This window comes from Pseudorasbora parva, chromosome 18 (assembly GCF_024679245.1).
Source record: "Pseudorasbora parva isolate DD20220531a chromosome 18, ASM2467924v1, whole genome shotgun sequence".
Lineage (NCBI taxonomy): Eukaryota > Metazoa > Chordata > Actinopteri > Cypriniformes > Gobionidae > Pseudorasbora > Pseudorasbora parva.
In genome coordinates, this window is record NC_090189.1 from 28,990,396 (window position 1) to 29,015,160 (window position 24,765).

The following is a 24,765-nucleotide window of genomic DNA, read 5'->3' on the forward strand; positions in this document are numbered from 1 at the left end:
GCGCCACATCAGTGAACTCGCTGACGTCCGATGAACTCGCCCAGAACATGTCCCAGTCAACGTCATCAAGAGCTGCCTGTAGCGTGATCTCTGAATGAGGCGACCAGCGTTTAACTTCCCGCCTCACCGGGGGGTTCCTGAACGAGCCTTTGTTTGTACTCAGGTGTAAGGAAAATGGCGGCATGGTCCGATTTACCAAAGGCTGGTAGTGAACGAGCCTTGTAGGCATTCTTAAACAGAGAATAGCAGTGATCCAGTGTGTTTGCTCCTCGTGTGGGACAGGAGACATGTTGGTGAAAGTTAGGCAATACTTTCTTAAGGTTGGCTTTGTTAAAATCACCCGCGACGACGAAAGCCGCATCGGGGTGGCTGTTTGTGGAGCCGCTGATGGCATCATGGAGGCCAGATAAAGCCAGTCCCGTGTCTGCCTGTGGTGGAATATAAACCACAGTGGCGATGACCGAAGAAAACTCCCTAGGCAGATAGAATGGGCGGCAAATGATTGATAAATGTTCCAGGTGAGGCGAGCAGGATCGCGAAAGGATGGAGATGTTTCTGGGATCGCACCATTTCTTGTTGATCATGAAACACACTCCACCACCTTTGGTTTTCCCGGCCTCGGCTGTTCTGTCCATCCGGAAAACAGAGAAGTTCTCAGACGGCGTTACAGCTGTGTCCGGGACCGCGGGCGTGAGCCATGTTTCGGACAAACAATAGATGTTGCAGTCTCTCATGTCTCGTTGAAAACTTATCCTGGCTCTAAGATCGTCCATCTTATTCTCCAAGGATTGGACATTTGCGAGCAGAATGCTCGGGAGAGGAGGACTGAATGCTCTCTTCCTCAGTCTGTTGCGGATCCCAGCGCGTTTCCCGCTGTGTTTTTTGAATCTTCGCCTACGAGTTGGGTGGCCTTTGTTCAACTTGGCGTTCCGAAGAATCTCAGGTGGCCACAGAGGATTGATGAAAGCGTCTTGAACCAGGTCAGTGTAGCGATAACCTATATCCAAAAGTGTTTTGCTATCATAGCAGACCAAAGGCTGGTAGTGAACGAGCCTTGTAGGCATTCTTAAACAGAGAATAGCAGTGATCCAGTGTGTTTGCTCCTCGTGTGGGACAGGAGACATGTTGGTGAAAGTTAGGCAATACTTTCTTAAGGTTGGCTTTGTTAAAATCACCCGCGACGACGAAAGCCGCATCGGGGTGGCTGTTTGTGGAGCCGCTGATGGCATCATGGAGGCCAGATAAAGCCAGTCCCGTGTCTGCCTGTGGTGGAATATAAACCACAGTGGCGATGACCGAAGAAAACTCCCTAGGCAGATAGAATGGGCGGCAAATGATTGATAAATGTTCCAGGTGAGGCGAGCAGGATCGCGAAAGGATGGAGATGTTTCTGGGATCGCACCATTTCTTGTTGATCATGAAACACACTCCACCACCTTTGGTTTTCCCGGCCTCGGCTGTTCTGTCCATCCGGAAAACAGAGAAGTTCTCAGACGGCGTTACAGCTGTGTCCGGGACCGCGGGCGTGAGCCATGTTTCGGACAAACAATAGATGTTGCAGTCTCTCATGTCTCGTTGAAAACTTATCCTGGCTCTAAGATCGTCCATCTTATTCTCCAAGGATTGGACATTTGCGAGCAGAATGCTCGGGAGAGGAGGACTGAATGCTCTCTTCCTCAGTCTGTTGCGGATCCCAGCGCGTTTCCCGCTGTGTTTTTTGAATCTTCGCCTACGAGTTGGGTGGCCTTTGTTCAACTTGGCGTTCCGAAGAATCTCAGGTGGCCACAGAGGATTGATGAAAGCGTCTTGAACCAGGTCAGTGTAGCGATAACCTATATCCAAAAGTGTTTTGCTATCATAGCAGACCAAGGCTGATGATAGATTAGTAAAAATCGAGAACAAAAGAGTGTAGAATAATAAATAAAAGCAATGTCTCAGAGGAGCGACCTGAACGGCGATCGAACACGGCGGCGCCATTTTGTCAATGGCGCAAAGGTCAGGCGCTTCTGCCGCTGTTTCTGGTTCAAAAGTGGCGTGACCTTGGGAATGTCACCTCGGGTCGGCAGTCTTACCCATGATTGCGGTTTTGAGTAATGAACCAGGCTGGGAGTTTTTAAAAGCCTCTTATGAACCTTTTCATGATATGCTAATTTTTTGAGATAGGAATTTTGGGTTTTCATGAGCTGTATGCCAAAATCACTATTAAAACAATTAAAGACCTGAAATATTTCAGTTGGTGTGCAATGAATCTAAAATATATGAAAGTTTAATTTTTATCATTACATTATGGAAAATAATGAACTTTATCACAATATGCTAATTTTTTGAGAATGACCTGTATATATATATAATTATATATTATATACCACTGAAACATTCAAAAGCTTTCGTAGCTTCAGGACCTTATCTCAAATATAATTATTTATTTATGAGAAATGTACACTTATTCACCAAGGACACAATGAACTGATCAAATGTCATATTAAAAACATTTATAATGTTACATTTACAACGATTTCTTTTGACATTTCTATTCATCAAACAATCCTTAAAATGCATAATGGTTTCCACCAAAATATTAAGCAGCTATTAGACTGTTTTCAGCATTAATAATAACACTAAATGTTTTTTCAGCACCAAATCAGTATTAGAATTATCTGAAGGATTGTGTGACACTGAAGATTGTAATGATGTTGAAAATTCAGCAGTCCTGTCATCACAGGAATAAATTACATTTTAAATTATTTTATCATAGAAAATAGTTATTTTAAATATAAAAATATTTCACAATATATATGCTGCATTTGTGAACATAAGAAACATCTTTTAAACATTTCAAATGTTTTTAATAGGACAGTTTACCAAAAAGAAAAAAAAAGAAAAGAAAATTCTGTCGTCATTGTAAGGGTGGATCGCCGACAGTGGTTCTGACTGCAGGGTTGCTGAACGACTAAAGAAACGTTATTTTCTTTATAGATGTATAAAGATCCTGTGCTTGAAGATCTTGAATCTTTGCCTCAGACTTTTCTACTTCAGCAATTTTAGAATCCATTTCTTGACATTTAGCCTCTAGACTTGATAATAGAAATGGTGTCACAACATTTTGTAGCCTTTTACAACTTATGAAGTTTAAAGCCTCAATTATTTCACCATGTTTTAATTTCTTTTGGTGTTTGCCAATTATGTCCCACCATCTAAGCATTTCCTCATCTGAACTTTTAATTCCAATATACTCTTTCTTGAGTTTGGCCAAGGTGGGCTCAACTTTTTCGCTCCATAAAGCAAACAATACGTCACTGTTATTAGAAATGTTCCCTTCCATTCCGAGGTGATATTCTGATTGTACAGTAATGGGACTATTACAGCTGTTTAAAACCTTCTTCTTGGATGAAGTTCTGTTTCATGCAATTCATAAACAATGAAAACAGACTTACCCATTCCTTAGTCAGAAGGCCAGCTCAGTTTAAATGAGTGCCTGCAGCTGTGAGCTGAGCTCTCCCTGCGAGCTGAGTGTAATCTCCCATCTCCCATGCGCGGGTTCAAAACATGTGGAAATGGCTCCCTCTGCTGGCTGTAGTCTTTAGCCTTATTCCAAACATTCCTCCTATGATGCAAATATCGTCAATTTCCATCATAGGAGGAATTTTTCCAGAAATAAAATGCATAAATCTCTTGTCTCAGGGGGATATGAGGGGGGAAAGCACAATCATTTGAATATACTCCAGGGTTTCTACTGATACAAAGCCATATGCTAATCGCTGAAGTAACCCTTTAACAATCGTAAGAGTAGCTGTATCATCTGTGAATTATAATAACAATAATAGTATTAGTAATAATAATAATAATAGTTGTAGTAGTAGTTGTTGTAGTTGTTGTGATAGAGGTAGTAATGACAAGTATAAGTATAGTAGTATTCATGATTATAATAATAGCAGTAGTGGTAGTACTAGTAATATATAATAACAGTAATATTATTAGTTACAATAATAAGAATAATAACTTTAGAATAGTCAGTAACGTTATTGTAGATATACACTATTTAATTTTATTTTATAGGTCTGGGAACGACTCCACAATTGCCAGTGAGCATACATTTACATTTACATTTATGCATTTAGCAGACGCTTTTATCCAAAGCGACTTACAACTCAGGAGAACAGGAAGCGATCCGTTAAGAAGAGGCAACGAAACACAAAAAGTGCCCTAAATACTAAGATTTATACACTGCTCAGAGTAGCAAAGACCAGAAAAGGAAAGAAGAAAGGAGAAATAGAGGGGGAAAGAATTTTTTTTTTTTTTTTATGTAAGATTAAGTGCTCATGGAAGAGATGAGTTTTCACCTGTCTTTTGAATGAAGCGAGTGATTCTGTTGTGCGTATGGAGGACGGAAGATCGTTCCACCAACCCGGAACAATGAAAGAAAAAGTTCGAGAGAGGGATTTCATGCCTCTCTGTGATGGTACCACAAGCCTTCGCTCATAAGCTGAGCGAAGGCTTCTGGTGGGTGTGTAGACGCGTAGGAGTGAGTCGAAGTATGCGGGTGCTGCGCTTGTGGAAGATCCATGGGCAAGAGTCAGGGCTTTGAATTTGATCCGGGCAGCGAGTGGTAGCCAATGCAGAGAGATGAATAGAGGTGTGACATGAGCCCTTTTGGGCTCATTGAATACAAGACGTGCTGCATCGTTCTGGATCATTTGCAGCGGTTTGATTGCACAAGATGGAAGTCCAGCCAGAAGCGCATTGCAATAGTCAAGTCTAGAAATGACCAGGGCTTGGACAAGAAGCTGTGTTGCATGCTCCGTAAGGAATGGTCTGATTTTCCTGATATTGTGCAATGCTAACCTGCATGACCGAGCCATCTTCGAGATGTGGTCTTTGAAGGACAGCTGGTCATCAAAGATTACTCCAAGATTTCTGACCGACCCCGAAGGAGTAATCAGAGATGAACCTAGCTGGATGGTAAAATCGTGTTGTATGGTGGGGTTAGCAGGGAAAACAAGCAGCTCAGTCTTTGCTAGATTGAGCTGCAGGTGATGTTTTTTCATCCATGCCGAGATGTCCGCCAGACAGCTTGAGATTCGTGCAGCTACTGTGGGATCATCTGGTTGAAATGAGAGGTAGAGCTGTGTGTCATCAGCATAGCAATGATATGAGAGACCATGTGCCTGAATGATGGGTCCCAGTGATGTAGTGTAAATGGAGAAGAGGAGAGGTCCAAGCACTGAGCCCTGAGGAACCCCCGTGGTCAGTTGATGTGTTTTGGATACCTCTCCTCTCCAGGCAACCTTAAAAGACCTACCTGTGAGATAGGACTCAAACCAATGGAGAGGAGTCCCTGTGATGCCCAGTGATGAGAGGGTGGACAGAAGAATCTGATGATTCTCAGTGTCAAAGGCAGCAGACAGATCAAGGAGGATGAGGACTGATGATTTGGATGCAGCTTTAGCCAGCCGCAGGGCTTCAGTAACTGACAGTAATGCCGTCTCAGTTGAGTGGCCCTTTTTGAAGCCTGACTGGTTTACGTTCAGTTGATTAGACTGTGAGAGGAAAGATGAGATCTGGTTGAAAACAACTCTTTCAAGTGTTTTCGCAATGAATGGTAGGAGAGAAACAGGTCTGTAGTTCTCTGCAAGTGATGTGTCTAATGTGAGTTTTTTAAGCAGTGGGGTTACCCGAGCCTGCTTGAATGTGGTGGGGAAGATGCCGGTGGAGAGAGATGTGTTGATGATGTGTGTGAGTGCTGGTAAGAGTGTAGGGGAGATGGCTTGTAGGAGATGTGAGGGGATGGGATCTAGAGGGCAGGTAGTGGGATGGCTGGAGAGGAGAAGTTTAGATACTTCATCCTCAGTGATTGTAGAGAAGGAGGAGAGAAGATGTTTGGCTGTGGATGTGGCTGATTCAGAAGTGTGTGTGTGTGTGTGTGTGTGTGTGTGTGTGTGTGTGGAGGTGTGAACTGACTACTGATGAGTGTGGTTTTGTTTGTGAAAAAATTGGCAAGATCGTCTGCAGAAAGAGAGGTGGTGGGAGGTGGTGGAGGGGGACAGAGGAGAGAGGTGAAAGTTCTGAAAAGTGTGCGTGAGTCTGAGGTGCTGTTGATTTTGTTGTGGAAATATGCGGATTTAGCTGTATGGACGTCCTGTGAGAAGGAAATGAGCAGAGATTGGTACTTACTCAGGTCAGATGGGTCGTTTGATTTGCGCCATTTTCTCTCTGCTGCCCTAAGTTTGGTCCGGTGTTCACAAAGAACATCAGATAACCATGGGTTAGAGGGAGTAGCGCGAGCTGGCCTAGAAGACAGAGGGCAGATAGTATCTAGACAAGTGGTTAAAGTGGAACATAAAGTGTCTGTTGCAGTGTTGACATCCATAGAGGAGAATTGTGTGTACCCAACAGACATCCCTAAAGGGTCCTGTACACTGTGCGATTTTTCAAAATCCTTTGCGAATGTCCCTTGTCAGACTGTACAAACATGATTGCCATGTCACACTGTAAGATCTCAGTTGACAGTAATGTCAGACTGCACGATAGTGAAGGCGCGCTAAAAACGGATGCGCGCAAGAAAACTCACCCGGAGTTTTATATCATCAATGAATGACGCGTTCAGTGACAGTGAGCTGCTTTACACGCGGGGCTGAAATGCTGGCTACAAAGAAATCTCTAGCTCTCGTTTTGGTCATAGTTTGTCTTGAAAAACGGAGATATTTGACTGTCGACGTAGGAGAAGTCACACTGCAGGATTGTGTGCCAAATCTTCTGACACTGCCAGAATTTTGTCTGAGGTAAAATTTGATCGCAGCGCTCATTAATCGGTTGCCGGTAAACATGTCAAACCAAAGACCAAAGACGTCAGATTTTAGCCTAGGATCAGAGGAATCTTTTAGGATTTGCTAAATTTGTCCCAGACGGCCAAATCGTGGCCAAAATCGCACAGTGTGCACCCGGCTTAAGATAGACATGGTCCCCATAATTTTTAATCAGTTAAAAATTAAGAATATGGTTTAAATAGAGCTAGCTGTGGAACGAGCCATATTCAATTAGTTAAATTGTATGAGATTGGTTTGCATAAAGTTTAGTTTATGGAAAAGTGATCCATACTCGATCCATACTCCAGTAGGTAGGTGGCAGTACTGCGCATAGACGTTTCTATGGTTATGCACTTACAAAGAAAAAGCAGCAGGAGCAGATGGAACTCATGGACCTGATTGTAAGGTAAGTTACATCTGTATCCATCGTATATTATTTGACTGTTTTCAGTGTTTATATATGTGTAAATAGTGCTGTTGAAATCGTATTTTACTAATACCATTGCGCTGACTATCAAATTTTAATTTAGTCCACTAGATAGCTAATGTTAGCATCTTTTTTAGCTACAAGTCCCTCGTCATTGGACAGTATTACACATATAACTAATTAAAGGGGTACTTCAGCGCTGGGAAGATGAATCTGTATTTAAACTGGGTCATCAATGCAGTAGAAATGTGAAATTATTTTTGAATTTGGTGCCTTCTAGACTGAGAAAAGACAGAAAATGTATTTTTGTCCCATGGGGATTAAAGACTACAATTCCCAGAATGCTTCGCTGCCCTGTGAGGCCATTCCCAACACCACCAACTTTATTAATGTGACTGAGTTAGAGGAGACACTACATTAAAAACTGAACGTGTCTGTTCAATATAATGAGTGAGTCACCGCGCGAGTATCACAGCACTGAGCACTAACTGCACGAGTGATGAGAGCTGAGGTAATCGCGACTACACTCGCGGCATACATTCACAACGCAAGTTCAGTCTGGCGCGTTTCAGTTCATGCCTTTGCAAGCTTAACTTTCATAGAAATGAATTTGAGAAGTTAAAAGACGTACATTGCTCACCATAGCTCTGTTTAAATGATCCTGTCTGCAAGCTGAGCTCTCCCTGCAAGCTGAGTGTAATCGCCCATCCCCCATGCGCGGATTCAAAACATGCGGAAATGGCTCCCTCTGCTGGCTGTACTCTTTAGCCTCTGTGCAAACATTCCTCCTATGATGCAAAAATCGTCAATTTGCATCATAGGAGGAATTTTTCCAGAAATAAAATGCATAAATCTCTCGTCTCAGGGAGATATGAGGTGGGAAAGCACAATAATTTGAATATACCCCAGGGTTTCTACTGATACAAAGCCATATGCTAATCGCTGAAGTAACCCTTTAAATCAAACCCAGTGTGATTTGTTTTGTATTTAGCTTATATGAATTTCCGTATTTTTTTCCATGGGTGCATGATTTTACTCTGAACTAATCTTATACTAGCTGTCTGAGATTATTGTTTGCTATATACTATCGATATGATCGTATGTCATTTTTTCTCTTTATAACGTTTTGAAAATGTACACTCCTCGCATTGTTGTCCTGCGGCAAAACATGAGGAGTCACATTGTAGACCAAACATAATGGTGGTGGTAGCCTATATTAGAGTACTAATAATTCTCTAAAAATTAATGCTGGCTTTGTTATTTAATAAGCAAAAGTATGCATTTTGTTTTAAACTACAACTATTTTTCTTTTACAGATACACATGGCACAAATGTATGGTGGACTACCTCCTTGACCTTGTATGTACGCTACAAAAATGTATTTACAATAAATAGAAAATTCAATACATTATTACTATTAATAAATCTCTGTTTATGATTTAACAAAAAGTAACACGTGATCTTGTTTAATGAGAAGTTTATTCTGTTGTGTCCTTTTTCATCTTTATTTCAGGTTTGGAGTTCATGCGTATAACTATGGTTCTGCTGACATCTGGACAAATACACAGATGACTTGATTTTCTGATTGACAGGTTTTCCGTCGCAAAGGAGGATATCCAGGAAAGATTTTCCTCACATAATGGCACTGACAGCTAAAGTAAGTGTGTTTTAATGTATTGCAGCATATGTGCTACTGGTTACCCTTTTGCCTTATTTACGATATAATATATATTTTTAATAAACCATTTATAATTATGTGTGTATACTTGGAGTTAGTAAAAAAAATAAACTCTGTCAGTTACTACCACTTATGTCTCTCCAACCCCTAAAACTTTAATTTATCTTTAAAACACAAATTAAGATTTTTTTTTAAATGAGAAATTTCTGTCCCTCCATAGACTGCTATGCAACTACCACTTTGATGCACAAAAAGTTTGTAATGAGATCGTTAAACTAATTCAAATGAATCATGCTAAATTTTCTGAAGATTTTATTCACATATATTCATTCAAAAATGTACACATCTGTTGTGGTAAACAGAAACTCAAGCCTGTTAGCTTGAAGTGTGAGAACCAATGAGGTTCATTCTCATGTTATGCAGCTTTAGCGAGAACCAATGAGGTTTGTTATCATGTGTCAAGCAAGTATGGTTAAGCTTCTGTTAATATTCGCTGATGAATGTTAATATGCAAATAAAAGCCCCTTTACAAAAGTCTTTTCAGAAACTTTGGACTAAACCACTCAATTCATATGGATTAGTTTTACAATTTCTTTATGAACTTTTTGAAGCATCAAAAAGTAGTTATGTAGACTGGCTACAGAGTGACAGAAATCTTTGATTTCCTTAAAAATATCTTAATTTGCGTTCTGAAGATGACAGAATTTTAACTATCATTTTAAAATTCAGCCTTATTTAATCCAAGTTGATGACTAATTTCATGTTTTGTTTTTTCTTATGCTTATCTGAGAATAAAGACCACACCAAGTGTGACTGTATCGTGAGGTGCATGAATATGTGGTAAGTGTGTGTCAACCTTCTCTCTTTGTTATAAATGTAAATATAAATGGTTAGTTTGCCTAAATTTTGTCATGATTTACTCACCCCCAAGTTGTTCCAAACCTGTATGAACTTCTTCTGTTGAACACAAAAGAAGATATTTCAAAGAATTGTAGTAACCGAATGGTTGACTGTATAGCAGGAAAATGGTTAAAGTCAACTGTCTGGCTACCAGCATTCTTAAAAATATATTTTGTGTTCAACAGAAGGAATATATGGGTGTATTTGTGGGTGAACTATCCCTTTAATGTTAATTTTGAAATTTGCAACAATGAAACAACTTTGATTGGTTGGCTTGCAGGTTGACAAAATTGTCTTATTATATTGGTGGAACATTTTAAGGGGAAGGACTAGCTGTCTGAGTTTTTTTCCCCTAAGGTGATGAGTGCTTTTGAAAACTGGTCTGTATTTGGTCTGATCTGTGTTCAGGTCTTTCTGGCTGTATTTGTGAGTTTTGAAAAGTGTTCCGTTTATTTTACATGTATACATTTGATTCAATCTCTTTGTCTATTCTCCAGGACTGTGAAAGTGAAGAGGCTGAATCTGGGATTGCACAGACAACAACAGGAAAATATGCCATTCGGGGCGTTCTGGAAGGGATTCAAGTTCTGCAAAACCTGCAAAGTGTCACGCTTGGAAGCTTTCTGGACTGATGTATGCCCTTAATTGCAATTCAAAAATATTGCATGTCACAGATTTGTAAAAATGTTTGTGTAATGTAAACAAATATTATCACTGAATCAGATGTGATCTGATTTATTTGTCTTTCTCTGTTATCTGTCTACCTCAAGCACAGTTCTTAAGCAAATGTCTTATTTCTGTACTTTGTAATTTGCTTTGCATATATTTGTGAAATGAGTTTGTTTGTGGCACAAAAAAACTGTTTAAAGTATTCAGCCTTGAAGCAATAAATAAATAAATAAATATAAAAAAGGTGGTCCGGCCATTTTTGTATGTTGTATGTTGTGGTGGTGGTGGTGAGGGGGGGGGGGGGGTGAATAAATATAAAAAATATACATATAAAATAAAATATAATGTACAAAATACATTGGGTTTATGATTAAAATTACATACATGGGAAGCATTTTAAGTATATAGGGGTTATTACATAATCCAAAATCCTGTTTCTTATTTATTTAAAACAAATTGGATTTATTGAAACTTTTACATAAATCTCATTCTTAAACGTCTGATTTATATATCACTTACACATACATATCACATAATGTTTATTACTTTCTTTTATGTTAAAAATATGCAATCGAAATGGATGGAAAATTTATATGCAATCAAAATACATAAATCTTATTTATTGGGCCTAAAAAAAATGTTGAGTGCAGGTGTGGCACACATTTGGCCTACAGGCCCTCAACATCTCTTTGTCTTTAGGAATCCCAAACCGTCCCACTGATAAGAGAGAGGGGGGTGGAACACAGTAAAACAAATGTCTTTGTTCAAAGTTAAATATCAAAATATCTTTGATAATTTTGGATTCTTACATCATCAAAGCTAATGCTGCATTATACCTATGTGGTTTTCAGTTAAAACTTAAATTTCACTCTGTTCCTTACACACGAAAAAACACATGAAACAAAAATCTGATTTGTAATGAAATGAGAGTGAGTTTTCTTATTTCCATTTTCCAACAACTTTTTTCTTATTTCCTGTTTTATCTTCAGGCTGCCTTTATGTATCAGTTGCAAGGATTGTATCTTCAAAATCAGGTAAACTCGATTTTGTTACAGTTCTTAAATTTATCCATATTATATTATATTGTATTTAGGTTGCAGATTTAATGATTTATGCTTCCCTCGGGAATCAAACTCATGACCTTTGTGTTAGCATCATGCTCTGCTGTTTGAGTATATATTGCTGTGGTGCTGAGGGTCTGTTTTTGTTTGTATATTTGTTTAGGGTATTATTTGGCCTCAGGTCATCACAGGAGCAGCAGGAAATATCCTCAATGCTTTAATAAACTACATATTCCTTCATATGCTTGATCTTGGTGTGGCGTAAGAAGCTGTCTAGATTTAATTTATCTCATATTTGAGACCTTATTTTATTGTTTTCTCCATTCACCTCACATTTGTATGTTACCCTGATGTGTTTACAGAGGATCTGCTGCTGCAAATTCAATATCCCAGTATTCCTTGGCTGTGATTCTCTATGTGTACATCCAGTGTTCGGGCCTGCATAATGCCACCTGGGACGGTGAGTCTCTGCTGTTCAGTTCTGCAGAGTTCTGTTTACTCATTGTGCATTCAAAAAAAGCCTGACAGCACAACTGTTATAATTTTTATTTTATTTTATTTTTATTGTTTTATTGAGCAATCTAACTAGTGTGGTCATATTCATTTGATATCATATGACACCAACAATATAATAAAATTAGCTTAAATTCAAGTATTTAATTATTAATTTAATTATGTCTGTTTTTGTGTCTGAAATGTTATTTGTCCCATGTATCCTGCTGATATTTGTCTGCCTCACACACACCATTAGGTTGGTCTCTTGACTGTCTGCAGGAATGGGGCGCCTTCCTTTGTTTAGCTTTTCCCAGCATGCTCATGCTTTGTGTGGATTTGTGGACATATGAGATTGGTGGATTCCTGGCAGGTTTGTAAACTATCAATTTATTTATTTATTTATTTAATTGATTTCTTTCATGTCATAACAATATTGGACATATATAATGAATATTGGTGTATTTTATGCCACCCCCCACTTTTATTGCAGGACTCATAAGTGAGGTTGAGCTGGACGCTCAGACTGTCGTCTATGAACTGGCCAGTGTTATGTGTATGGTACTAACAGCATTACATGGTCTGATTTGTCTAATTTTGCATAGTAGAATGTCTTCCTTAATAAACCTTTTTTGCCCTGAAAACAAACTCTATGATTAACTTTATCCATAAACTACTTCTAAAATCAGAAGGGAAAAAATGTGTTGATAAAAGTAATGTTAATTTCCCTATTTTCCATCTTAAAGGGTTAGTTCACCCAAAAATGAAAATTATTTAATTGATTGCTCACCCTCATGTCGTTGGACACCCGTAAGACCTTTCGTTCATCTTCGGAACACAAATGAAGATATTTTTGTTGAAAGCAGATGGCTGAGAAAGGCTTCAGAAAGGCCTCCATTGGCATTCAGTATATTTCACAGACCCACTCACAAGACCCATAAAAGGCACTAGAGATGTCCTTATAAAGTCCAACTCACTACAGTGGCTGTACAATAATTTTACCAAGCGACGAGAATAGTTTTTGTGCTAAAAAAAAATCTAAATAATGATTTTATCCGCCAAGTTATTGTTTTCTGTGTAGGTCTCGGACGTGAACTCACACGATAGCGGCGCTTCTCCTCTTCTGGGTCATGTATTCGAACGGTGGAGCTGCATCATATTCTCGCACATGCGTTGAGTTCATGTCAATAACATGGCGAATAATGTCGTTATTTCGATTTTTGTGTGCAAAATAACTATTTTCGTCGCATTGTAGTTGCCGTACCACTGTAGTGAGACTTTGTAACGACGTCTTTAGTGCTTTAAAATGTGTTGATAAAAATAATGTTAAATTCCCTATTTTCCATCTTAAGCCACACTATGTATATTTTAAAGAAGAGAAATCTGTTTATTTGATAGGACTGCTCTGCTGGGATCAGAGATAGTCCTTAAATTATTTTTAACCATCTACTGTTTCCTATCTGAGAGATTACTACTACTATTGTTGTTTTTACACACATCATTGGGTTTCTGGGACTCTGTACATTTTGGATGTCTCTTGCAGATATTATTTTTTTCCCAGTTGAGAGACCAGAGTTCAACAGTTAACCCCCTTCAGGGGCCAAACCCTCAATTTCCATATATCCAGGCAGGGATGATAAATTAGGCTTGAGACAGAAGATCTGAACCATGTCTGAACCATGGCATCCAAACCCAACAGAACTGGGTGTGTAAAGAAGATATAGAGCGGATAGTGTAATTTTTACTGATGCAAACAAATAAACTTCTGCCTGGCCAAACCACCTACATTTCTGGGTGGTGTCTCCATTCCCTGCCTCGACAGGATGTCTTCCCTAATTCAGGTGCCCAGGGATGTAAACTGGTCAAAGAGAGAACCTTCCCTGGACCCAGAAGTCGATGGGATGCGCCAGATCTGCAAAGACAGCATGACCGCAGATCCCATAGTTGTTCATGCATGAGACTATTAATGTTGTATAGTGTAAAAGGACATGGTAGCCACATCTCAGTAAAATACAAATACAACCATCATCTCCAGATAATTGATGTGCCATTAAAGAGGATAACCTCTCCTTTTAACCCTGGATTGAGTGGCCATCTAGGACTCCACTCCAGCCCATGAGGGAAGTATATGTCATTCGTTTTTTGTGATGACAGGATGCCCCCAGCACAGGACCATGGGCCAAGAACCAAGGCTTCTTCCACATCACTAGGGTATAAAGGAATGTTCCTGCACCTTGTTCTTGGGAAAACCCTTTTGAAGAAAACCTCATTTGAAGATGGCCCAAAGTAGTCATGTTGGATGCAACTGTCACAGTCTTTGAAACTATTTTAGAGTGATGGCTTGGCCTAGCCTGATCGTGGATATATAGACAGGTGTGCCTGCATTGTAGTCAAGTCCCATGTCAGAAGGCACATTCTTCTTGGAGTTTAGTCTCAAGCCCAAGCACCTGATGTGAGCAAAGATGACATCTCACTATACCACTAATAGTTGACTGTAGAATATTTAGCAGTGAGGACATTTCACAGAAAAAAAAAAAATTGCACAGGTGGAAACCTATCACGATATCAAGCTTGAATTCACTGAGCTCCTGAGAGTGAGACATTCTCACACAAATGTTTGTAGTAGCAGTCTGCATGCTTAGGTGCTTGATTTTATACACCTGCGGCCATGGAAGTGATTAGAAACCCTGAATTCAATGATTTGGAGGGGTTTCCCAATACTTTTGGCAATATACCTTTGAATGATAAAATATTGACAGAATAAAGCTTTTTAAAACAACGGGTGAGGTGAGGCATCGATTGACTGATAGACAACTACTCTGTAAGTGTTTGTAACTTTTCTCATTTGATTGTTCATTTGTTGTTGGATAAGTGTGTCTGTGTAGTGCAGTGGTGTGTATTATTAGTTTTGGTGTATTCTCGCGGTGTGTGTGTGGGGGAGTTAGCATTTGTTTGGTCATTGCCACATTTGTGAGTGAATGCGCTAGTTGGGGGCGTTCCCAGCTGCTTTCAATAACGACACTCAGGTGAGTGTAAATAGCGTGATAGTCCGCGGAAGCGGCAGAGTGAAGCCCTCCTTGTGTGAAGACCTACGAGTGTAAAGACTAGGGCTGTCCTCTACTAAGGATTTAGACAATCGATTCAGAATTGTCGAATCTCTCTATGGTCGACTGATAGTCGATTCATCTATTTGTGTGAATGGGTTGGGAGGGGCACGACACTGTCAGCAGAAGGGTAAAACTATTTTTATTTTCCTTTACACACTGCACACAGCAACAACTTTTAATAAAGCGACCAGAACTGCCTGCCAACTGACAGACGAACTGACAATGGCTTTCTTATTTAGGTTTAAATAAAAGGTAATGTGGTGGATAAACATTGATAAACCATTTTCTCATAACATGTTAAAGCCGCAATCGAAATACAGATCATCACACAAATATATAAAACAACATTTTGATAAATAAACCTAAAAAAATACCTGCCTAGAGAGGAAAAGAACACTTTGAGTGCGTTTACATGCACGTTCGCCGATTGTGAAGACGTACGTGAAGCTCAGCCCCACGCGCCTCAGGATCTCACTCACACCGCCACCTGACGCGCACATTATACACGCAAGCTCAATTTTGAACTGACTGACAGATTAGCTGCACGAAAGCGCTCGGTGCGGCAGGATTTTAAACAACTTCCTGAGCGGCCGCGGAGTCGCGGACACACGCTGAATGCTGCCGCCGGTGCGTGTACACTCATTGAACGTGTTCTAATTTTAAAGGCGCGGTGCGAAGCTCAGCGCCCTTAAAGGGGTCGCACACCGATGCTCAGCTCAGTGCCGCGACACGTCTTTAAAATATTGAGCACGCCCATATTGCCAAAATGGTATGATCCTCGTTTCATAACACCCGCGAAGATTCGACCGTGAGATCGGTGGTCGAATCAGGCTCCGCATATCGATGCATCGAATCTTCGACTATTCGGGGTCACCCCTAGTAAAGACCTCAATTCTTCCCTGTGCAACTCCTCCCGAGCAAGGACCCCGACAAGGCACTTGAGTATCATTTTCCTTTTCATTATTTGTGTTCGGTTTTCCTAATTTCTATCTGGACTTTTCTTTGATCTGTATTCACCATGTGCTTTCAAATCTCAACTATTACTACTAGCACTCGTAAATCACGCTCTGTACGTGCGAGACGCCGCAATCCTAATAATTTGCGCAGTCTACAGAAATCCTCTGTTACTTTACTCCCTATTCCAATTGGTCTCTGGAATTGCCAGTCTGCTGTAAACAACGCAGACGCTATTTCATCTATTGGGACTCATTCTCAGCTCAGCCTCATAGCCCTAACTGAGACTTGGATCAAACCAGAGGACACTGCCACTCCTGCAGCCCTCTCAACCAATTTAACTTTTTCACACACCCCTTGGCCAATTGGGAGGGGTGGGGCTACTGGCTTGCTTATTTCAAATGATTGGAAATTTGATCCCTTACCATCTCTATCGGCCAGTTCATTTAAATCACACTCAATCACTATTGCTCACCCTGTTAAAATCCATGTGGTAGTGGTCTATCGTCCTCCAGGTAACCTCGATAACTTTGTGGAGGAGTTGGATGTGTTACTTTCTAGCTTCTCTGAGGATGGCACTCCTCTGATTCTGCTTGATGACTTCAACATCCATCTGGTTAAACACCTAGCCACAGACTTCAGCACTCTACTGACTTCATTTGACCTTAAGTCAGTATCTACTACGGCTACTCACAAATCAGGTAACCAATTAGACCTGGTCTACACACGCAACTGCTCCACGGACAACACTTTAGTTACTCCATTACACACCTCAGACAACTTTCTTATCACTCTTAACCTCATACTGACTCCTGATACAACACGTACTCCTACACAGATTACCTTTCAGCATAATCTACGCTCACTCTCTCCCTCTCGACTATGGTTTCATCTTCACTCCCTCCACCTTCTCAGTTCTCAGTACTGGACACTAACAGTGCTACTGATACTCTTTGCTCCACTCTACATCCTCCTTAGACAGTTTTTGTCCCCTTTCATCCAGACCAGCCCGCCCCACCCCATCTGCCCCCTGGCTGTCTGATGTTCTCCGTGAACATCACTCTGGACTCAGGGCGGCAGAGAGGAAATGGTGGAAATCTAAAAACTATACTGACCTTACCTTTTATCAGTCTTTTCTCTCTTCTTTCTTTACAAATGTCTCCACGGCTAAAACAACATACTACCACAACAAAATCAACAATTGCTCTGACTCTCGCACACTCTTTAAAACTTTCTCCTCTCTTCTTTGTCCTCCTCCTCCCCCTCCTTAATAATAATAATAATAATAATAATAATAATAATAATAATAATAATAATAATAAAATAATAATAATAATTATAATAATAATAATACATTTTATTTATAATGCACTTTATATTAAACAAAATCTCAAAGTGCTAAAACTCTTACAGCTGATGACTGCATCATTTTTCACAAACAAAACATCTCTCATCAGCAACCAGTTCTCCTCACCACAAAATGAAATGCACATCTCAACAACTAACACGAACATGCTTCCATCCTTCTTTCCGCTCTCCGAGGCAGATATTTCTAAACTCATCCTTTCCAATCACCCTACTACCTTTCCACTTGATCCTATACCCACTCACCTCCTTCGGGCCATTTCTTCTTCAATCACTCCTGCACTCACTCACATTGTCAACACTTTTCTTCACACGGGAACCTTTCCCACAGCATTTAAGCAGGCTCGGGTAACCCCACTGCTTAAGAAACCCTCCTTGAATCCAGCACTTTTAGAAAACCACAGACCGGTTACCCTTCTGCCTTTCATTACAAAGACATTTGAGCGAGTTGTGTTCAATCAACTCTCTATGTTTCTTGAATAGAACAACCCCCTGGACAACAACCAGTCCGGCTTCAAAAGCGGCCACTCGACTGAGACTGCCTTGCTCTCAGTAACATAGGCACTGAGACTGACAAAAGCAGCTTCCAAATCCTCAGTGGTCATCCTGCTGGATCTGTCTGCTGCTTTTGACACAGTTAACCACCAGATCCTCCTGTCAACACTTAAGAAGATGGGGATCTCAGGAACTGCCCTCCAGTGGTTCAGGTCTTACCTCTCTGGTAGGTCCTACAGGGTGTCATGGAGAGGTGTAGTGTCTAAGTCACATCATCTAGCTACTGGGGTTCCCCAGGGCTCAGTCCTTGGACCACTTCTTTTCTCCATCTACATGTCATCATTAGGTTCCGTCATTCAGAAACATGGCTTTTCCTATCACTGCTATGCTGATGACACTCAACTCTACTTCTCATTTCAACCAGATGATCCTACAGTCAGTGTTCGTATCGCTGCCTGTCTGACAGACATTTCTGACTGGATGAAAGAGCATCATCTTAAACTCAATCTTGCAAAGACAGAATTACTTGTTTTCTCAACCAACCCAGCACTTCATCAAAATGTCTCCATTCAGCTTGGTTCATCGACCATAACTCCATCAAGGACAGCCAGGAACCTTGGAGTTGTGATTGATGACCAGTTAAACTTCACTGACCACATTACTGCAACAGCCCGGTCCTGCAGATTTGCTTTATACAACATTAGAAAGATTAGACCCTTCCTATCAGAACAGGCTGCACAACTCCTGGTTCAAGCTCTTGTTCTCTCCAGACTGGACTATTGTAATGCTCTTCTGGCTGGGCTTCCAGCATGCACTATCAAACCCTTGCAGCTGATCCAGAATGCAGCAGCGAGAGTGGTCTTTAATGAGCCGAAGAGAACGCATGTTACGCCTCTCTTCATCAAACTTCACTGGTTGCCAATGGCTGCTCGCATCAAATTCAAGGCACTAGTTCTCGCTTACAAAACAACCACTGGCTCTGCACCAATATACCTAAACTCACTTGTTCAGACTTACACACCCTCCAGAAGCTTGCGTTCTGCGAATGAGCGGCGCCTCGTGGTTCCATCCCAAAGAGGCATGAAATCGCTCTCACGGACATTTTCCTGGACCGTTCCCACCTGGTGGAATGACCTGCCGATCTCAATTCGTGCTGCCGAGTCTGTAGCCATTTTTAAAAAACATCTTAAGACACATCTTTTCCAATTGCACTTTTCCTATTGCACTTGACCAATACAGAATAGCACTTACTGATCACCACAGCAACGACCAAAAAGCGCACACTCCTGGATCATATCTACGTCTCTCATCCGGATTTGTGCCTTCAGGCGGGTATGTTACATAGTTATCATAGCTACCAAAATCCAGTGTTCTGTATTTTGCGTACGTGAGTTTTTGCTGTCGATGGCTATTGCTGCGCGTTTAGCTAGAATGCCATACAAAACCAACCCATTGGGCCACTGAATCCGCATTAACGACAACAGTTGGGGCATCAGCCTTAGTCCTAATGGGTTGTTATCATAGCTATCAAAATCCAGTGTTCTGTATTTTCCATACGTGAGTATTTGTTGTAGCTGGCTATATAAAAAAAATGTTGTGTACTGTGCTAATTAATTGAGATTTCTTACAGCTCTTACAGGTTGTTGGCCTTGTTTGTTTCATTGCTTCTATTTGTGGCAAGGGGGGCGTGGTTCAGCGAGGTCTGCAGCGGGAGAGAGGGCCACGGGACGAGCGGTAAGTGAGTGGGTTGGACGCAGATTAATAACACCTGTCTCTTGTTCTAGTAATGAGCGCGGAGACGGGATAAAACACCAGCGGAACCGGAGACCGAGGAGAGAGAGAGTCGGACTGTTGTTGCGAGACCCCGAGATATCCGGAACCCGGAAGTGCGTGACCCGGAAGCGAAACTGAGTGTATACAGAGACAAACACACGCTGAAGCGTGCACGTTGTGATTTGAGTTATTGAGAAAATAAAGAGCATCAACAGTCCTGCCGACCCCCGTGTCCTCTTCCTTCCTCACTATATCGAACTTGTTACACTGGTGCCGAAACCCGGGAAGGAAGCAGGACAGAGCCGCCGCCATGACAACGCCCTCCGCCTCGCCATTTGCGGAGATCATCACCTCCCTCGCGGTCCTCCACCAGGAACATCATAAGGCGTTGCTGGACCTTCGGACTGAACAGGAGAGCCGCTTCGCGGCCATAGTCCAAGGCCAGCAAGAGGACCGCGAGCAGTTCCGGAGCTGGATGGACCGGGAGGTTCGCGCCGAGGCCGCTGGGCGGGCCAGCGCACCGGTGCACGTGCCCCTACAGAAGATGGGGCCGGAAGACGACCCCGAGGCCTTCGTGGATCTCTTCCAAAAAGCCGCGGAGGCCTGCGGGTGGCCCCGGGCACAGTGGCCGGTGCGCCTCATCCCTCTTCTATCAGGCGAAGCCCAGGCGGCCGCGCAACATCTACCGGTTGCGAACCTCCTGGACTACGACGATCTGAAGCGGGCCATACTTCAGCGGGTCGGCCGGACCCCAGAACAACACCGCCAGCGTTTCCGCTCCCTGGAGTGGGGCGAGTCCGGTCGACCCTTCGCATTGGCCCAACAGCTCCGGGACGAGTGCCGCAGATGGCTGCTGGCCGGCGGCAGCGACGTGGACCATGTCGTCGATCTGGTGGTGCTGGAGCAGTTTATCACTCGGCTCCCCAGGAAGACCGCCGAGTGGGTCCAGTGCCACCGGCCCACGTCGCTGGAGACGGCCATCAATTTGGCGGAGGACCACCTGGTGGCGTGCCCGGGGGTCGGCGCACCCCCACTAACTTCTCCCTCTCTCTCTCCCCCTTCTCTCTCTCTCTCTCGACCTGTCCCTCTCCCCAGGTCCCGCCCTCCAGGCCCTCCTCGCGTTCCCCCCAGAGGCCGGGGTGGGATGGGCCTTGGACCGTCTGGGAGTTCGCGGGTCCCGCCCAGGGGGGCGGGGCCGCTGGGGACGGGTAGTGACTATGGATCCGGTTCCGCCCCCTATCCGCGCTCAGCCTCCAACCCACTCCCCGCCGCCGGGGCGGCGGGTAGGCCTGGGCTGGCCTGCTGGCGGTGCGGTGATCCGGATCATTTTGTGGACCGATGTCCGATGATGGACATCGGAACAATGATCCGGATCCCGGACGTCCAGCGGACCACCCCCGATCAAGCAGGAGAGTACCAAATTCCTGTAAGTATCAAGGGGGGTACATATCAGGCCTTGGTGGATTCAGGATGTAACCAAACCTCGATCCATCAAAGCCTGATTCAGCCTGGGGCGTTGGATACAAGCCGCGTGGTTAAGGTGCGGTGTGTGCACGGGGATGTGGTGGAATATCCGGTTGTCCCAGTCACGATACAGTTTAGGGGAAAAAAGCATAGTGTTGAGGTGGCGGTTAGTCCCCACCTCCGGCATCCGCTAATTCTGGGGACGAATTGGCCCGCCTTTTCGGCGTTATTGGGGTCGTTGTGCGCGGATGCCGCTTGGGAAAACAAGGCTAGGAACGGGGTGGTGCGAGTGCAGGCTGGCGAGGCTGATACGGGGCCCTTGGGAACGGCTTCAGAGGAACCGAGCGGGGTTGAGAGACTGATTCTCTCGGACCGCGATGACTTCCCTCTGGAGCAGTCTCAAGACGAGACGCTAAAACATGCGTTTCAACAGGTCCGCACTATCGACGGTCAGTCCCTCCAACCCGCATTGCCCGTCACGTATCCTTATTTTGCCATAATTAAAGATAGGTTGTATCGAGTGACCCAAGACGCTCAGACAAAAATGGATACAACCCAATTGTTAGTACCAAAGAACCGCCGGGAAATGCTTTTCCAGGCGGCTCATTCGAACCCGATGGCGGGCCACCTGGGACAGGCGGCCACGCTGAATCGTTTAATGACCCGATTCTTTTGGCCAGGCATTTATGACAATGTGCGCAGGTGGTGCGCGTCTTGTCCTGAATGTCAGTTGGTGAACCCACTGGCCGCCCCAAAAGGCGCCATTGCGCCCTCTTCCATTAATGCAGGTCCCCTTCGAGAGAATTGCGATGGACCTCATCGGGCCATTAGAACGATCCGCACGCGGGCATCGTTTTGCGCTAGTTATCGTGGACTACGCAACACGATACCCGGAAGCAGTGGCTCTCCGCAACATCTCGGCGAAGAGTGTTGCGGACGCACTGTTTCGTTTAATCTCCCGGGTGGGGATTCCGAAAGAAATCCTCACTGATCAAGGCACGGCGTTTATGTCACGCACGTTAAGCGAATTGTACGGATTATTGGGCATTAAATCCCAATACCAGAACCAGCGTCTATCACCCACAAACAGACGGTTTGGTCGAACGATTTAATCGCACTCTTAAATCCATGATCCGTAAATTCGTACAAGAAGACGCCAAAAATTGGGATCGGTGGTTAGAACCCCTCTTATTTGCTGTGCGCGAGGTCCCGCAAGCCTCCACGGGGTTTTCCCCCTTCGAGCTTCTCTACGGGCGTCAGCCACGGGGGGTGCTGGACGTCCTACGAGAAACTTGGGAGGAGGGGCCGTCGTTGGCCAAAAACGAAATTCAATATGTGCTGGACTTGCGAACAAAACTCCACACATTGGGGCGGCTATCTAGGGAGAATTTGTTGCAAGCCCAGGACCGCCAGAGCCGGTCATATAACAGGGGTACTAAACTGCGCAAATTCACACCGGGAGAGAAAGTGCTCGTTCTACTCCCAACCTCGAGCTCAAAATTAATGTCGAAGTGGCAGGGGCCGTTTGAGGTCGCACGACAGATAGGAGAGCTCGATTATGAAGTGATACGATCCGATAGGAACGGGGCACGTCAAATATACCACCTCAATCTGCTGAAAAAATGGAATGAGGTGGAATCGGTGTTGTTGGCAACGGTGATCGGGGGAGAGGATGATCTCGGGCCAGAGGCGAGCATTAAGGCGCAATCAGTCGCGCTGGCCCCTGGGGGAGACCACCTCTCACCGTTACAACTCGCTGATTTATCGAAGTTACAAGCGGAGTTCGCTGACGTGTTCTCGCCCCTACCGGGACGTACCGACTTGATTCAGCACCATATCGAGACCGAGCCGGGCGTGGTAGTTCGCAGCCGGCCGTATCGCTTGCCTGAACACAAGAAAAAAGTAGTTCAGGACGAATTAGGCGCAATGCTCGACATGGGAGTAATCGAGGAGTCCAACAGTGACTGGGCGAGCCCGATAGTTTTGGTCCCCAAAACGGACGGCTCGGTCAGGTTCTGTGTGGACTACCGCAAGGTGAACGCTGTGTCGAAGTTCGACGCGTATCCAATGCCACGGGTTGACGAATTGCTTGATCGGTTAGGCTCGGCTCGATTTTATTCGACACTGGACTTAACAAAGGGCTATTGGCAGATCCCCTTGTCTCCATTGTCCAAAGAAAAAACAGCTTTCACCACGCCGTTCGGATTACACCAATTTGTCACGCTTCCTTTCGGCTTGTTCGGGGCGCCCGCAACCTTCCAGCGACTCATGGATAGGATTTTGCGTCCCCATGCTGCATATGCTGCTGCGTACCTAGATGACATAGTGATTTATAGTCACGACTGGCAGCGGCATATGCAGCATGTGAGGGCGGTCCTGAGGTCGCTGAGGAGAGCGGGGCTCACGGCCAATCCGAAGAAGTGTGCGATTGGGCGGGTGGAAGTAAGGTATCTGGGCTTCCACTTGGGTCATGGGCAGGTGCGTCCCCAAATTGATAAGACTGCCGCAATTGCAACCTGTCCGAGGCCCAAGACCAAAAAGGAGGTAAGACAGTTCTTGGGGCTGGCGGGATATTATAGACGGTTTATACCAAATTATTCGGACCTCACCAGCCCTTTGACTGATCTTACTAGAAAGGGGCTACCAGATACGGTCCAGTGGACGGAGCCGTGTCAACAGGCTTTTACCCAAGTAAAGGCTGCCCTATGTGGCGGGCCGCTGTTACACTCCCCTGACTTTTCTCTCCCTTTCTTGTTGCAGACTGACGCGTCGGACAGGGGGCTGGGCGCAGTCCTGGCCCAGGAGGTGGAGGGGGGAGAGCGGCCGGTGCTGTACATTAGCCGTAAGCTCTCCAAGAGAGAAGCTAAGTACAGCACCATAGAAAAGGAGTGTTTGGCCATCAGATGGGCCGTTCTCACCCTCCGCTATTACCTCCTGGGGCGGGAGTTCACTCTCTGTTCGGACCACGCTCCTCTCCAATGGCTCCACCGCATGAAGGATACCAACGCGCGGATCACCCGTTGGTATCTGGCTCTTCAGCCGTTTAAGTTCAAGGTGGTCCACAGGCCGGGTGCTCAGATGGCTGTGGCCGATTTCCTCTCCAGAAATGGGGGGGGGGGGGGCTGCAGGCCGGACGGCTCCCCGGCCTGGGTCGGGCGGTGGGGGTATGTGGCAAGGGGGGCGTGGTTCAGCGAGGTCTGCAGCGGGAGAGAGGGCCACGGGACGAGCGGTAAGTGAGTGGGTTGGACGCAGATTAATAACACCTGTCTCTTGTTCTAGTAATGAGCGCGGAGACGGGATAAAACACCAGCGGAACCGGAGACCGAGGAGAGAGAGAGTCGGACTGTTGTTGCGAGACCCCGAGATATCCGGAACCCGGAAGTGCGTGACCCGGAAGCGAAACTGAGTGTATACAGAGACAAACACACGCTGAAGCGTGCACGTTGTGATTTGAGTTATTGAGAAAATAAAGAGCATCAACAGTCCTGCCGACCCCCGTGTCCTCTTCCTTCCTCACTATATCGAACTTGTTACACTATTGCTCTACCCTTTTTTGTAAGTCGCTTTGGATAAAAGC

General features: G+C 44.1%; 2 protein-coding genes across 2 annotated transcripts in view; both read left to right on the top strand.

Moving 5' to 3' along the window:
• The window catches only part of LOC137046041 (multidrug and toxin extrusion protein 1-like), a 50,057-nt gene that overhangs the window by 15,673 nt on the left and 9,619 nt on the right, over positions 1–24,765 (top strand). Inside the window, exons 6-10 of the mRNA XM_067423093.1 lie at positions 11,467–11,511; positions 11,702–11,799; positions 11,901–11,998; positions 12,290–12,403; positions 12,524–12,591. Of these exons, the coding sequence (XP_067279194.1) occupies positions 11,467–11,511; positions 11,702–11,799; positions 11,901–11,998; positions 12,290–12,403; positions 12,524–12,591 (423 nt within the window). The remainder of the gene's footprint in view (positions 1–11,466; positions 11,512–11,701; positions 11,800–11,900; positions 11,999–12,289; positions 12,404–12,523; positions 12,592–24,765) is intronic.
• Positions 19,849–24,582, top strand: LOC137046446 (uncharacterized). The gene is made up of 2 exons (XM_067423663.1): positions 19,849–21,150; positions 24,468–24,582. The coding sequence occupies exons 1-2, from the start codon at positions 20,035–20,037 to the stop codon at positions 24,468–24,470; spliced, it is 1,119 nt and encodes a 372-aa protein (XP_067279764.1). The 5' UTR covers positions 19,849–20,034; the 3' UTR covers positions 24,471–24,582.

Coding starts and splice junctions, on each gene's coding strand:
- LOC137046446 (XM_067423663.1), top strand. CDS start 20,035: ATGACAACGCCCTCCGCCTCGCCATTTGCGGAGATCATCACCTCCCTC.